The sequence below is a fragment of the Schistocerca nitens genome, unplaced genomic scaffold (genome assembly GCF_023898315.1).
Source record: "Schistocerca nitens isolate TAMUIC-IGC-003100 unplaced genomic scaffold, iqSchNite1.1 HiC_scaffold_530, whole genome shotgun sequence".
NCBI lineage: Eukaryota > Metazoa > Arthropoda > Insecta > Orthoptera > Acrididae > Schistocerca > Schistocerca nitens.
Window position 1 is genome coordinate 549,212 of NW_026046063.1, and position 15,584 is coordinate 564,795.

General features: G+C 53.8%; 1 protein-coding gene across 1 annotated transcript; it reads right to left on the minus strand.

The window, feature by feature from the left end:
- Positions 1-6,830: 6,830 nt before the first annotated feature.
- Positions 6,831-15,378, minus strand: LOC126232564 (negative elongation factor E-like; the record flags this gene model as incomplete). Its single annotated transcript, XM_049942803.1, has 4 exons — positions 6,831-6,874; positions 7,781-7,797; positions 13,509-13,584; positions 15,355-15,378. Coding segments are annotated over 4 exons (161 nt in total), but the record flags the coding sequence as incomplete, so codon positions are not given.
- Between the last annotated feature and the right edge of the window lie 206 nt (positions 15,379-15,584).

Below are 15,584 nucleotides of genomic sequence, written 5' to 3' on the forward strand. Positions count from 1 at the left end.
TCACTGATGGCTCAACAGTTGATGGAAAAACAGATTTTGAGTACACACATGCACTATGCAGTGAACTCCACTCTCAGCCACATGGCTGCAATGTTTTCACTGTTGAACAGAGATAAAAGCTCAGAAAAAACAGCACACACAAGTCTTTGAAAGATTAGTCAGGACAAGGGATTAAAACAGAGAAATGAGAAAGAATAACTAGAATAAAGGGGTGGGAAGCAGAGGCCAGGCTGGGTCACTGAGCAAGGGCCACCAAGGGACAAATAGGAGGGGGGGGGGGGGGGAGGGAGAGAGAGAGAGAGAGAGAGAGAGAGAGAGAGAGAGAGGAGAGTTGTGCCCCACCAACCCATCCGACGGTTAGTGAGGCCAAAAAGCCCTACTGTACAGGGGTTGAATAGAAACACTGCTTTGGCGTCATCTGCTAGCACCAGAGGTATAGTGACAGGAAGATTAAGATGTCGCCTCAAAGCAGCCAAACTATGAATAATTGGGCCTATGTAAGGCAGGCTTTGCATTGGCAGTGAGGTGGAGCCTCACATTGGAAAATATGGCCATGGGTCAGCAGAGTGTGGCCAATGCAGAGTCGGAAGAGGATGGTGGATTCCATTTGAGAAGTATGCATGGAGGACTGCCCTGTGGTCGTGTTCTCCTTAATTGTCCTTAGTCTGTCTGGGATGACAGGGCAGGCCGCTCTGACTTCCAGACTTCCAGCAATTGATGGTGTATAAATGACTGAAGGTCTGGTTTTGGGACCCCCCATTTCCAGAATTGGCATCCTGGTGGCCAGTTTAGCCAACTGAGCAGTTCATTAGTTTCCTAAAATACAAATGTTACTGAGGATCCAAAACTGGCCATTCAGCTTGATAGTGGTCAGATACGAGGTCCTGGATAGCCGTAACAAGCTAGTGAGCAGAATAGCCTGAAGGCTACTAAGGGAGTCACTAACGATCAGGATACCCTTTATAGTACAAGAACGAACATGGCTAAGATCTAGTTTAACGTGTTAATCCCTTGTCCTGACTAATCTTTTAACGACTTGTGTGTGCTGTTCTTTTCTGAACTTTTATCTGTTTTTATTGCTAGTAGTTACAGTAACTTAGGCTTTCTTGGACTTGCCTTTGGACGATGTAGTCTCAGTATACTCATCTAAGTGTCCTAACACAAAATGCTTCTACTTTTTAAGTCGGCAGCATACGGAAGTATTTTACAGCTCCAAGCGGAAATAGAGTGATGGTGTCAGGCCGTCCATGATGCCCTACAGACCTCAGACTTCAGTGCCAAGTAATATAATTCGTTCACTTGACTTGACTTTCAGAGCACTGGGTAGTGCTATTCCCAAGCAAAGATAAAGCTACTGTCGTAGGTGTAAGTACTGACTGAGGTCTTCGATCAAAGATTTCTTTAACAACTGGAGAAAGAAAACATGATATGACAGTCGTTTACAGCGGACGCCTTTAAACCATCTGCAGGTACCCATCACTAAGGTCCCGAATTTTTCTGAGTTTAGCGTCGTGGCCAATATACGAGATGTCGAAGAAAGTAACGTTTTTGGCTAATTATAATCGTAGGCTCTCGCGTGACTGTGAGGAGAGCGGTTTTCTGCGATGCTAGACTATTTTGAAAAGTCTCGTACTGCTTTCCTGTGAATAAACTAACTAGTGACGAATCATGAAGCTTTCAAATGAGTCTTTCCTATGACTTACGTCAATTCAATAATAAAGTGGTAAGACGTTCTTCACTAGCACTGTATGATCGGAACGCTTAACGTGACGTTCTTTCATGAAATCATATGCCCTTTATTTCAAAACTGGTGTTTTTCTGCGTGTATTACTCCGTCATTATACTGATGGGTTCTTTATACATACCAGATACGCACTTCTTCTCTGGAACGCCTTTCATTGTTTGGAAGATTGAAAATCGTGATAACTTCAGAATTTCAGACTGGAAGAGCATAGGAAACATACCGATGAACAGATATGAAAAATAAGCACTTTTTGTCTAAATTATTTTTACTTCGAGCAGGTTCCAAAATATATCAAGAAACGATTCTTACTGAAGCTGAGGCATTCAACAACGCTTAAGGAAACAAAAATTTTTTTGAGATAAGAGAGCAAAATGCTTCGTAACATTACAGCATGGAAAAAGTTTCTTCATACTTTCAATTTTGTACAAATTCTGTATGCAGCTTTAACAGTTTGTAACCTGCTGCCTATATTGTGAAGTTTTACTTGCGTATTTATGAAAGCTTAGAATATGCCTTGAAATGTACCCTCAAATACAAGACACAATTCTAAAGTACAACGCGATATGAGTCTAAAGTGATCGGGAGAGCAAGCTTACCCAAAAACGCAACACGGGGAAAAAAACCGTTCAGTAATAATGCCTCTCTGACAAACATGAATTGCGAACTGTGAGCTCCTATTTCACTATCTCAGAGGGTAAAGAATAACATGCTTATAGGTTCTGTCAACTCGAAAACCGCTTAAATGTCAATTGCTCAACAATATTTAACAAGCTCCAAATCTCTATCTGGTAAACACTAATAAGAATCATTGCTAATAAGTACAAGTTGTCTGCCTCCGCCGCCTAAGACCTTGGAGAAAACTATATCATAAAGTTTTCCCTACGATCTGAAAATTACCTACGAAAGACAAATTCAAAGGGAACCCGTTAGTGCAATGTGTCCCTTAAATACAAGTTTCTGTGGATTATACGAGTTAAGCGGTTTCATTCAAAAATTCTTATGTGCATTCCGTACCATATGGCAAGTTTGTGATTTAGAAAAAGGCGAAATAAATTAATGAGTGTTTCTATGAAAATTAAATTGATTGAAACTATAATCGGAAACAAAATAAAGTGCATAATTTAGCCTTGGTGGCTGTGCTCACACACAGGAATGAACTAACTTTAAATGCTGTTCGTAAATAATACATTAAAAATATCCCACATGGAATAAATACCTCATTTGAGGTAATTTAAGCTTTGTAAAAATCAGTTGAGGCTTTGGATGTCTAGGATTGAAATACATTTCGGATCACACTTGAAACAGAAACAAGTACTAAGTCAAACAAAGACAAACATTTTAGTACACGAAATTGCAAAATCCATGTTCTTGTCCCCGAACTCGCTATAGCAGGAGACATCTACTTTGTGCACTTATACAATCTTCTCACATCTGCCACTATCATTATTTATTATTATTGTTATCATCACTTAGTGGCAGCAGCTGCAGTAGTAAAGTTACTGCCAGTATTATTTTTATAATTTGATAGTATAATTTGCTCAGACTGCCACTTCTGACACTCAAATCATTTTAATTCTAGTTGTCATATTAAAATTATTTCTTAGGTAACGATGAAGTAAAAAAGGTACTGTATGATACTGGTCTGATGTAAGAGGGCTTGATAAATAAATAAATAAAGTAATCCTGTAAGGCTCATTTGAAAGTGAAGCTAAACGCAGTGCATACACCAGACGTAAACTGCGTCCCAGTGCAATCATCCAAGATATCAAGGACCAGTCAGGACAGTTGTGGCTCAGTTTACCTCAGGAGAGAATATAACTGCTTTGACACCCTTCCCAACTGGATCAGTGCATGCGTGCAGACTACAGGGGCGTGCAACATCTCACTGACAAGTGGACACACGGGGCCTACTGCAAAGTTCTTCGTAAATTTGATTCGATTTTGTAACCACTGCAACATATCGCATACTCTCTCAACCCGTGAAGTTTCTTTAGTTTTCCCTTCCCTTTTTAGCGCTTCATTCTTTATTTTCCCATTTTTCAGGCAGTGTAGAATTAACCAGTTTACTGCGTTCATAGCCTCTATTACATTTAGTAGTCCATTCCATTCCATGAATGCTTTAAACAACACGGGACATATTTTACAGGTTTTGATGGTGCATCCAAGATCACGGGCACAGGTACACATCGCCCAGCCATCAGTAGCGAGGCCCGTTCGCACAGTACGTAAGGCATGCGTCTCTGTATGAGGACACAAGATCCTGCTTTAGACTGACACAATTTTAAGTCAAACGATCTCTGCTCCCACAACTTATTCTTTTAAATTAGTATCGCAACAAACTTCTGTAAATACACTGCCATAAAGAAAAATTGGTACATCTGGAGAGAAGTCGTCATATTTGATCCGATGACGCATATGCCAGCGGGGGAAAAAGAGACGTATTGATAATGGTTTCAATGTCGTCCGCCAACAGACAGCGCAGTGGTATAGCTACCATAACGCCATCTGTGTCTACTCTTTAATAGGGAAAGCTAGCAGCCAGTGGACTGTGCGGTACCTCAACTTACTATTTTTAACAAAGTATTATTCGTTGGGAAATGCTGCAGATAAAAACTCTATCCCGGCCCCTGTCTCTCTCTATCCTGGCCCCTGTCTCTCTCTATCCTGGCCCCTGTCTCTCTGTATCCTGGCACCTGTCTCTCTCTATCCTGGCCCCTGTCACTCTCTATTCTGGCCCCTGTCTCTCTCTATCCTGGCCACTGTCTCTCTGTATCCTGGCCCCTGTCTCTCTCTATCCTGGCCCCTGTCTCTCTCTATCCTGGCCCCTGTTTCTCTCTATCCTGGCCCCTGTCTCTCTCTATCCTGGCCCCTGTTTCTCTCTATCCTGGCCCCTGTCTCTCTCTATCCTGGCCCCTGTCTCTCTCTATCCCGGCCCCTGTCTCTCTCTATCCTGGCCCCTGTCTCTCTCTATCCTGGCCCCTGTCTCTCTCTATCCTGGCCCCTGGCTCTCTATCCTGGCCCCTGTCTCTCTCTATCCTGGCCCCTGTCTCTCTCTTAGCTGGCCCCTGTCTCTCTCTATCCTGACCCCTGTCTCTCTCTATCCCGGCCCCTGTCTCTCTCTATCCTGGCCCCTGTCTCTCTCTATCCTGGCCCCTGTCTCTCTGTATCCTGGCCCCTGTCTCTCTCTATCCTGGCCCCTGTCTCTCTCTATCCTGGCCCCTGTTTCTCTCTATCCTGGCCCCTGTCTCTCTCTATCCTGGCCCCTGTCTCTCTCTATCCTGGCCCCTGTCTCTATCCTGGCCCCTGTCTCTCTCTATCCTGGCCCCTGTCTCTCTATTGTGGCCCCTGTCTCTCTCTATCCTGGCCCCTGTCTCTCTCTTAGCTGGCCCCTGTCTTTCTCTAGCCTGGCCCCTGTCTCTCTCTATCCTGGCCCCTGTCTCTCTCTATCCTGGCCCCTGTGTCTCTCTATCCTGGCCCTTGTCTCTCTCTATCCTGGCCCCTGTCTCTCTATCCTGGCCAATGTCTCCCTCTTAGCTGGCCCCTGTCTCTCTCTATCCTGACCCCTGTCTCTCTCTATCCCGGCCCCTGTCTCTCTCTATCCTGGCCCCTGTCTCTCTCTATCCTGGCCCCTGTCTCTCTCTATCCTGGCCCCTGTCTCTCTCTATCCTGGCCCCTGTCTCTCTCCATTCTGGCCCCTGTCTCTCTCTATCCTGGCCCCTGTCTTTCTATCCTGGCCCCTGTCTCTCTCTATCTGGGCCCCTGTCTCTCTCTATCCTGGCCCCTGTCTCTCTATCCTGGCCCCTGTCTCTCTATCCTGGCCCCTGTCTCTCTCTATCCTGGCCCCTGTCTCTCTCTCCTGGCCCCTGTCTCTCTCTATCCTGGCCCCTGTCTCTCTCCATCCTGGCCCCTGTCTCTCTCTATCCTGGCCCCTGTCTCTCTCTATCCTGGCCCCTGTCTCTCTCTATCCTGGCCCCTGTCTCTCTCTCTCCTGGCCCCTGTCTCTCTCTATCCTGGCCCCTGGCTCTCTCTATCCTGGCAACTCTCTATCCTGGCCCCTGTCTCTCTCTATCCTGGCCCCTGTCTCTCTCTATCCTGGCCCCTGTCTCTCTATCCTGGCCCCTGTCTCTCTCTATCCTGGCCCCTGTCTCTCTCTCTCCTGGCCCCTGTCTCTCTCTATCCTGGCCCCTGTCTCTCTCTATCCTGGCCCCTGTCTCTCTATCCTGGCCCCTGTCTCTCTCTATCCTGGCCCCTGTCTCTCTCTATCCTGGCCCCTGTCTCTCTCTATCCTGGCACCTGTTTCTCTCTATCCTGGCCCCTGTCTCTCTCTATCCTGACCCTGTCTCTCTCTATCCTGGCCCCTGTCTCTCTCTATCCTGGCCCCTGTCTCTCTCTATCCTGGCCCCTGTCTCTCTATTGTGGCCCCTGTCTCTCTCTATCCTGGCCCCTGTCACTCTCTTAGCTGACCCCTGTCTTTCTCTAGCCTGGCCCCTGTCACTCTCTATCCTGGCCCCTGTCTCTCTCTATCCTGGCCCCTGTGTCTCTCTATCCTGGCCCTTGTCTCTCTCTATCCCGGCCCCTGTCTCTCTATCCTGGCACCTGTCTCTCTCTATCCTGGCCCCTGTCTCTCTCTATCCTGGCCCCTGTCTCTCTCTATCCTGACCCCTGTCTCTCTCTATCCTGGCCCCTGTCTCTCTCTATCCTGGCCCCTGTCTCTCTATTGTGGCCCCTGTCTCTCTCTATCCTGGCCCCTGTTTCTCTCTATCCTGGCCCCTGTCTCTCTCTATCCTGGCCCCTGTCTCTCTCTCTATCCCGGCCCCTGTCTCTCTCTATCCTGGCCCCTGTCTCTCTCTATTCCGGCCCCTGTCTCTCTCTATCCTGGCCCCTGACTCTCTATCCTGGCCCCTGTCACTCTCTATCCTGGCCCCTGTCTCTCTCTATCCTGGCCCCTGTCTCTCTCTATCCTGGCCCCTGTCTCTCTCTATCCTGGCCCCTGTCTCTCTCTATCCCGGCCCCTGTCTCTCTCTATCCTGGCCCCTGTCTCTCTCTATCTTGGCCCCTGTCTCTCTGTATCCTGGCCCCTGTCTCTCTATCCTGGCCCCTGTCTCTCTCTATCCTGGCCCCTGTCTCTCTCTTAGCTGGCCCCTGTCTCTCTCTATCCTGGCCCCTGGCTCTCAGTATCCTGGTCCCTGTCTCTCTCTATCCTGGCCCCTGTCTCTCTCTATCCTGGCCCCTGTCTCTCTCTATCCTGGCCCCTGTCTCTCTATTGTGGCCCCTGTCTCTCTCTATCCTGGCCCCTGTCTCTCTCTTAGCTGGCCCCTGTTTTTCTCTATCCTGGCCCCTGACTCTCTATCCTGGCCCCTGTCACTCTCTATCCTGGCCCCTGTCTCTCTCTATCCTGGCCCCTGTCTCTCTCTATCCTGGCCCCTGTCTCTCTCTATCCTGGCCCCTGTGTCTCTCTATCCTGGCCCTTGTCTCTCTCTATCCTGGCCCCTGTCTCTCTATCCTGGCCCCTGTCTCTCTCTATCCTGGCCCCTGTCTCTCTCTATCCTGGCCCCTGTCTCTCTCTATCCTGGCCCCTGTCTCTCTCTATCCTGGCCCCTGTCTCTCTCTATCCTGGCCCCTGTCTCTCTCTATCCCGGCCCCTGTCTCTCTCTATCCTGGCCCCTGTCTCTCTCTATCCTGGCCCCTGTCTCTCTGTATCCTGGCCCCTGTCTCTCTATCCTGGCCCCTGTCTCTCTCTATCCTGGCTCCTGTCTCTCTCTATCCTGGCCCCTCTCTAACCTGGCCCCTCTCTATCCTGGCCCCTGTCTCACTCTATCCTGGCCCCTGTCTCTCTCTATCCTGGCCCCTGTCTCTCTATCCTTGCCCCTGTCTCTCTCTATCCTGGCCCCTGTCTCTCTATCCTGGCCCCTGTCTCTCTCTATCCTGGCACCTGTCTCTCTCTATCCTGGCCCCTGTCTCTCTACCCTGGCCCCTGTCTCTCTATCCTGGCCCCTGTCTCTCTCTATCCTGGCCCCTGTCTCTCTCTATCCTGACCCCTGTCTCTCTCTCTGCTGGCCCCTGTCTCTCTCTATCCTGGCCCCTGGCTCTCTCTATCCTGGCCCCTGTCTCTCTCTATCCTGGCCCCTGTCTCTCTCTATCCTGGCCCCTGGCTCTCTCTATCCTGGCTCCTGTCTCTCTCTATCCTGCCCCCCGTCTCTCTATCCTGGCCCCTGTCTCTCTCTATCCTGCCCATGTCTCTCTCTTAGCTGGCCCCTGTCTCTCTCTATCCTGGCCCCTGTCTCTCTCTATCCTGGCCCCTGTCTCTCTGTATCCTGGCCCCTGTCTCTCTCTATCCAGGCCCCTGTCTCTCTCTATCCTGGCCCCTGTCTCTCTCTATCCAGGCCCCTGTCTCACTCTATCCTGGCCCCTGTCTCTCTCTTAGCTGGCCCCTGTCTTTCTCTAGCCTGGACCCTGTCTCTCTCTATCCTGAACCCTGTCCTTCTCTATCCTGGCCCCTGTCTCTCTCTATCCTGGCCCCTGTCTCTCTCTACCCTGGCCCCTGCCTCTCTCTATCCTGGCCCCTGTCTCTCTCTATCCTGGCCCCTGTCTCTCTGTATCCTGGCCCCTGTCTCTCTATCCTGGCCCCTGTCTCTCTCTATCCTGGCCACTTTCTCTCTCTATCCTGGCCCCTGTCTCTCTCTATCCTGGCCCCCGTCTCTCTCTATCCTGGCCCCTGTCTCTCTATCCTAGCCCCTGTCTCTCTCTATCCTGGCCCCTGTCTCTCTCTATCCTGGCCCCTGTCTCTCTCTATCCTGGCCCCTGTCTCTCTATCCTGGCCCCTGCCTCTCTCTATCCTGGCCCCTGTCTCTCTCTATCCTGGCCCCTGTCTCTCTCTATCCTGGCCCCTGTCTCTCTCTATCCTGTCCCCCGTCTCTCTCTATCCTGTCCCCTGTCTCTATCCTGGCCCCTGTCTCTCTCTATCCTGGCCCCTGTCTCTCTCTATCCTGGCCCCTGTCTCTCTCTATCCTGGCCCCTGTCTCTCTATCCTAGCCCCTGTCTCTCTCTATCCTGGCCCCTGTCTCTCTCTATCCTGGCCCCTGTCTCTCTCTATCCTGGCCCCTGTCTCTCTATCCTGGCCCCTGCCTCTCTCTATCCTGGCCCCTGTCTCTCTCTATCCTGGCCCCTGTCTCTCTCTATCCTGGCCCCTGTCTCTCTCTATCCTGGCCCCCGTCTCTCTCTATCCTGTACCCTGTCTCTATCCTGGCCCCTGTCTCTCTCTATTCTGGCCCCTCTCTCTCTCTATCCTGGCCCCTGTCTCTCTCTTTGCTGGCCCCTGTCTCTCTCTATCCTGGCCCCTGTCTCTCTCTATCCTGGCCCCTGTCTCTCTATCCTGGCCCCTGTCTCTCTCTATCCTGGCCCCTGTCTCTCTATCCTGGCCCCTGTCTCTCTCTATCCTGACCCCTGTCTCTCTCTATCCTGGCCCCTGTCTCTCTCTATCCTGACCCCTGTCTATCCTGGCCCCTGTCTCTCTCTATCCTGGCCCCTGTCTCTCTCTATCCTGGCCCCTGTCTCTCTATCCTGGCCCCTGTCTCTCTATCCTGGCCCCTGTCTCTCTCTATCCTGGCCCCTGTCTCCCTCTATCCTGGCCCCTGTCTCTCTCTATCCTGGCCCCTGTCTCTCTATCCTGGCCCCTGTCTCTCTCTATCCTGGCCCCTGTCTCTCTATCCTGGCCCCTGTCTCTCTCTATCCTGGCCCCTATCTCTCTCTATCCCGGCCCCTGGCTCTCTCTATCCTGGCCCCTGTCTCTCTCTATCCTGGCCCCTGTCTCTCTATACTGGCCCCTGTCTCTCTCTATCCTGGCCCCTGTCTCTCTATCCTGGCCCCTGTCTCTCTCTATCCTGACCCCTGTCTCTCTCTATCCTGGCCCCTGTCTCTCTCTATCCTGGCCCCCGTCTCTCTCTATCCTGGCCCCTGTCTCTCTCTATCCCGGCCCCTGTCTCTCTCTCTCCTGGCCCCTGTCTCTCTCTATCCTGGCCCCTGGCTCTCTCTATCCTGGCCCCTGTCTCTCTCTATCCTGGCCCCTGTCTCTCTCTATCCTGGCCCCTGGCTCTCTCCATCCTGGCCCCTGTCTATCTCTATCCTGGCCCCTGTCTCTCTATCCTGGCCCCTGTCTCTCTGTATCCTGGCCCCTGTCTCTCTGTATCCTGGCCCCTGTCTCTCTCTATCCTGGCCCCTGTCTCTCTCTATCCTGGCCCCTGTCTGTCTCTATCCTGGCCCTGTCTCTCTCTATCCTGGCCCCTGTCTCTCTCTATCCTGGCCCATGTCTCTCTATCCTGGCCCCTGTCTCTCTCTATCCTGGCCCCTGTCTCTCTCTTACCTGGCCCCTGTCTCTCTCTATCCTAACCCCTGTCTCTCTCTATCCTGGCCCCAATCCTGGCCCCTGTCTCTCTATCCTGGCCCCTGTCTCTCTCTATCCTGGCCCCTCTCTCTCTCTATCCTGCCCCCTCTCTATCCTGGCCCCTCTCTATCCTGGCCCCTGTCTCTCTCTATCCTGGCCCCTGGCTCTCTCTATCCTGGCCCCTGTCTCTCTCTATCCTGACCTTTGTCTCTCTATCCTGGCCCCTGGCTCTCTCTATCCTGGCCCCTGTCTCTCTCTATCCTGGCCCCTGTCTCTTTCTATCCTGGCCCCTGTCTCTCTCTATCCTGGCCCCTGTCTCTCCATCCTGGCCCTTGTCTCTCTCTATCCTGGCCCCTGTCTCTCTCTATCCTGGCCCCTGTCTCTCTCTCTCCTGGCCCCTGTCTTTCTCTATCCTGGCCCCTGGCTCTCTCTATCCTGGCCCCTGTCTCTCTCTATCCTGGCCCCTGTCTCTCTCTATCCTGGCCCCTGTCTCTCTCTATATGGCCCCTGTCTCTCTCTATCCCGGCCGCTGTCTCTCTCTATCCTGGCCCCTGTCTCTCTCTATCCTGGCCCCTGTCTCTCTGAATCCTGGCCCCTGTCTCTCTCTATCCTGGCCCCTGTCTCTCTCTATCCTGGCCCCTGTTTCTCTCTATCCTGGCCCCTGTCTCTCTCTATCCTGGCCCCTGTCTCTCTCTATCCTGGCCCCTGTCTCTCTCTATCCTGGCCCCTGTCTCTCTCTATCCTGGCCCCTGTCTCTCTCTATCCCGGCCCCTGTCTCTCTCTCTCCTGGCCCCTGTCTCTCTCTATCCTGGCCCCTGTCTCTCTCTATCCTGGCCCCTGTCTCTCTCTATCCTGGCCCCTGGCTCTCTCCATCCTGGCCCCTGTCTATCTCTATCCTGGCCCCTGTCTCTCTATCCTGGCCCCTGTCTCTCTCCATCCTGGCCCCTCTCTCTCTCTATCCTGGCCCCTGTCTCTCTCTATCCTGGCCCCTGTCTCTCTCTATCATGGCCCCTGTCTGTCTCTATCCTGGCCCTGTCTCTCTCTATCCTGGCCCCTGTCTCTCTCTATCCTGGCCCCTGTCTCTCTATCCTGGCCCCTGTCTCTCTCTATCCTGGCCCCTGTCTCTCTCTAACCCGGCCCCTGTCTCTCTCTCTCCTGGCCCCTGTCTCTCTCTATCCTGGCCCCTGTCTCTCTCTATCCTGGCCCCTGTCTCTCTCTATCCTGGCCCCTGGCTCTCTCCATCCTGGCCCCTGTCTATCTCTATCCTGGCCCCTGTCTCTCTATCCTGGCCCCTGTCTCTCTCTATCCTGGCCCCTCTCTCTCTCTATCCTGGCCCCTGTCTCTCTCTATCCTGGCCCCTGTCTCTCTCTATCCTGGCCCCTGTCTGTCTCTATCCTGGCCCTGTCTCTCTCTATCCTGGCCCCTGTCTCTCTCTATCCTGGCCCCTGTCTCTCTATCCTGGCCCCTGTCTCTCTCTATCCTGGCCCCTGTCTCTCTCTATCCCGGCCCCTGTCTCTCTCTCTCCTGGCCCCTGTCTCTTGTTATCCTGGCCCCTGGCTCTCTCTATCCTGGCCCCTGTCTCTCTCTATCCTGGCCCCTGTCTCTCTCTATCCTGGCCCCTGGCTCTCTCCATCCTGGCCCCTGTCTATCTCTATCCTGGCACCTGTTTCTCTATCCTGGCCCCTGTCTCTCTCTATCCTGGCCCCTGTCTCTCTCTATCCTGGCCCCTGTCTCTCTCTATCCTGGCCCCTGTCTGTCTCTATCCTGGCCCTGTCTCTCTCTATCCTGGCCCCTGTCTCTCTCTATCCTTGCCCCTGTCTCTCTATCCTGGCCCCTGTCTCTCTATCCTGGCCCCTGTCTCTCTCTTACCTGGCCCCTGTCTCTCTATATCCTGGCCCCTGTCTCTCTCTATCCTGGCCCCTGTCTTTCTATCCTGGCCCCTGTCTCTCTCTATCCTGGCCCCTGTCTCTCTCTATTCTGGCCCCTGTCTCTCTCTATCCTGGCCCCTGTCTCTCTCTATCCTGGCCCCTGTCTCTCTATTGTGGCCCCTGTCTCTCTCTATCCTGGCCCCTGTCTCTCTATCCTGGCCCCTGTCTCTCTATCCTGGCCCCTGTCTCTCTCTATCCTGGCCCCTGTCTCTCTCTCCTGGCCCCAGTCTCTCTCTATCCTGGCCCCTGGCTCTCTCTATCCTGACCCCTGTCTCTCTCTATCCTTGCCCCTGTCTCTATCCTGGCCCCTGTCTCTCTCTATCCTGGCCCCTGTCTCTCTCTCTCCTGGCCCCTGTCTCTCTCTATCCTGGCCCCTGGCTCTCTCTATCCTGGCAACTTTCTATCCTGGCCCCTGTCTCTCTCTATCCTGGCCCCTGGCTCTCTCTATCCTGGCCCCTGTCTCTCTATATCCTGGCCCCTGTCTCTCTCTGTCCTGGCCCCTGTCTCTCTCTATCCTGGCCCCTGTCTCTTTCCATCCTGGCCCCTGTCTCTCTCTACCCTGGCCTCTGTCTCTCTCTATCCTGGCCCCTGTCTCTCTCTATCCTGGCCCCTGTCTCTCTCTATCCTGGCCCCTGTCTCTCTCTATCCTGGCCCCTGTCTCTCTCTATCCTGGCCCCTGGCTCTCTGTATCCTGGCCCCTGTCACTCTCTATTCTGGCCCCTGTCTCTCTCTATTCTGGCCCCTGTCTCTCTATTGTGGCCCCTGTCTCTCTCCATCCTGGCCCCTGTTTCTCTCTATCCTGGCCCCTGTCTCTCTCTATCCTGGCCCCTGTCTCTCTCTATCCCGGCCCCTGTCTCTCTCTATCCTGGCCCCTGTCTCTCTCTATCCTGGCCCCTGTCTCTCTGTATCCTGGCCCCTGTCTCTCTCTATCCTGGCCCCTGTCTCTCTCTATCCTGGCCCCTGTTTCTCTCTATCCTGGCCCCTGTCTCTCTCTATCCTGGCCCCTGTCTCTCTCTATCCTGGCCCCTGTCTCTCTCTATCCTGGCCCCTGTCTCTCTCTTAGCTGGCCCCTGTCTTTCTCTAGCCTAGCCCCTGTCTCTCTCTATCCTGGCCCCTGTCTCTCTCTATCCTGGCCCCTGTGTCTCTCTATCCTGGCCCTTGTCTCTCTCTATCCTGGCCCCTGTCTCTCTATCCTGGCCCCTGTCTCTCTCTATCCTGGCCCCTGTCTCTCTCTATCCTGGCCCCTGTCTCTCTCTATCCTGGCCCCTGTCTCTCTCTATCCTGGCACCTGTCTCTCTCTATCCTGGCCCCTGTCTCTCTCTATTCTGGCCCCTGTCGCTCTCTATCCTGGCCCCTGTCTCTCTATCCTGGCCCCTGTCTCTCTCTATCCTGGCCCCTGTCTCTTTCTATCCTGGCCCCTGTCTCTCTATCCTGGCCCCTGTCTCTCTATCCTGGCCCCTGTCTCTCTCTATCCTGGCCCCTGTCTCTCTCTCCTGGCCCCTGTCTCTCTCTATTCTGGCCCCTTTCTCTCTCTATCCTGGCCCCTGTCTCTCTATCCTGGCCCCTGTCTCTCTCTATCCTGGCCCCTGTCTCTCTGTATCCTGGCCCCTGTCTCTCTCTATCCTGGCCCCTGTCTCTCTCTATCCTGGCCCCTGTCTGTCTCTATCCTGGCCCTGTCTCTCTCTATCCTGGCCCCTGTCTCTCTCTATCCTGGCCCATGTCTCTCTATCCTGGCCCCTGTCTCTCTCTATCCTGGCCCCTGTCTCTCTCTTACCTGGCCCCTGTCTCTCTCTATCCTAACCCCTGTCTCTCTCTATCCTGGCCCCTATCCTGGCCCCTGTCTCTCTATCCTGGCCCCTGTCACTCTCTATCCTGGCCCCTCTCTCTCTCTATCCTGCCCCCTCTCTATCCTGGCCCCTCTCTATCCTGGCCCCTGTCTCTCTCTATCCTGGCCCCTGGCTCTCTCTATCCTGGCCCCTGTCTCTCTCTATCCTGACCTTTGTCTCTCTATCCTGGCCCCTGGCTCTCTCTATCCTGGCCCCTGTCTCTCTCTATCCTGGCCCCTGTCTCTTTCTATCCTGGCCCCTGTCTCTCTCTATCCTGGCCCCTGTCTCTCTATCCTGGCCCTTGTCTCTCTCTATCCTGGCCCCTGTCTCTCTCTATCCTGGCCCCTGTCTCTCTCTCTCCTGGCCCCTGTCTTTCTCTATCCTGGCCCCTGGCTCTCTCTATCCTGGCCCCTGTCTCTCTCTATCCTGGCCCCTGTCTCTCTCTATCCTGGCCCCTGTCTCTCTCTATATGGCCCCTGTCTCTCTCTATCCCGGCCGCTGTCTCTCTCTATCCTGGCCCCTGTCTCTCTCTATCCTGGCCCCTGTCTCTCTGAATCCTGGCCCCTGTCTCTCTCTATCCTGGCCCCTGTCTCTCTCTATCCTGGCCCCTGTTTCTCTCTATCCTGGCCCCTGTCTCTCTCTATCCTGGCCCCTGTCTCTCTCTATCCTGGCCCCTGTCTCTCTCTATCCTGGCCCCTGTCTCTCTCTATCCTGGCCCCTGTCTCTCTCTATCCCGGCCCCTGTCTCTCTCTCTCCTGGCCCCTGTCTCTCTCTATCCTGGCCCCTGTCTCTCTCTATCCTGGCCCCTGTCTCTCTCTATCCTGGCCCCTGGCTCTCTCCATCCTGGCCCCTGTCTATCTCTATCCTGGCCCCTGTCTCTCTATCCTGGCCCCTGTCTCTCTCCATCCTGGCCCCTCTCTCTCTCTATCCTGGCCCCTGTCTCTCTCTATCCTGGCCCCTGTCTCTCTCTATCATGGCCCCTGTCTGTCTCTATCCTGGCCCTGTCTCTCTCTATCCTGGCCCCTGTCTCTCTCTATCCTGGCCCCTGTCTCTCTATCCTGGCCCCTGTCTCTCTCTATCCTGGCCCCTGTCTCTCTCTAACCCGGCCCCTGTCTCTCTCTCTCCTGGCCCCTGTCTCTCTCTATCCTGGCCCCTGTCTCTCTCTATCCTGGCCCCTGTCTCTCTCTATCCTGGCCCCTGGCTCTCTCCATCCTGGCCCCTGTCTATCTCTATCCTGGCCCCTGTCTCTCTATCCTGGCCCCTGTCTCTCTCTATCCTGGCCCCTCTCTCTCTCTATCCTCGCCCCTGTCTCTCTCTATCCTGGCCCCTGTCTCTCTCTATCCTGGCCCCTGTCTGTCTCTATCCTGGCCCTGTCTCTCTCTATCCTGGCCCCTGTCTCTCTCTATCCTGGCCCCTGTCTCTCTATCCTGGCCCCTGTCTCTCTCTATCCTGGCCCCTGTCTCTCTCTATCCCGGCCCCTGTCTCTCTCTCTCCTGGCCCCTGTCTCTTGTTATCCTGGCCCCTGGCTCTCTCTATCCTGGCCCCTGTCTCTCTCTATCCTGGCCCCTGTCTCTCTCTATCCTGGCCCCTGGCTCTCTCCATCCTGGCCCCTGTCTATCTCTATCCTGGCACCTGTTTCTCTATCCTGGCCAATGTCTCTCTCTATCCTGGCCCCTGTCTCTCTCTATCCTGGCCCCTGTCTCTCT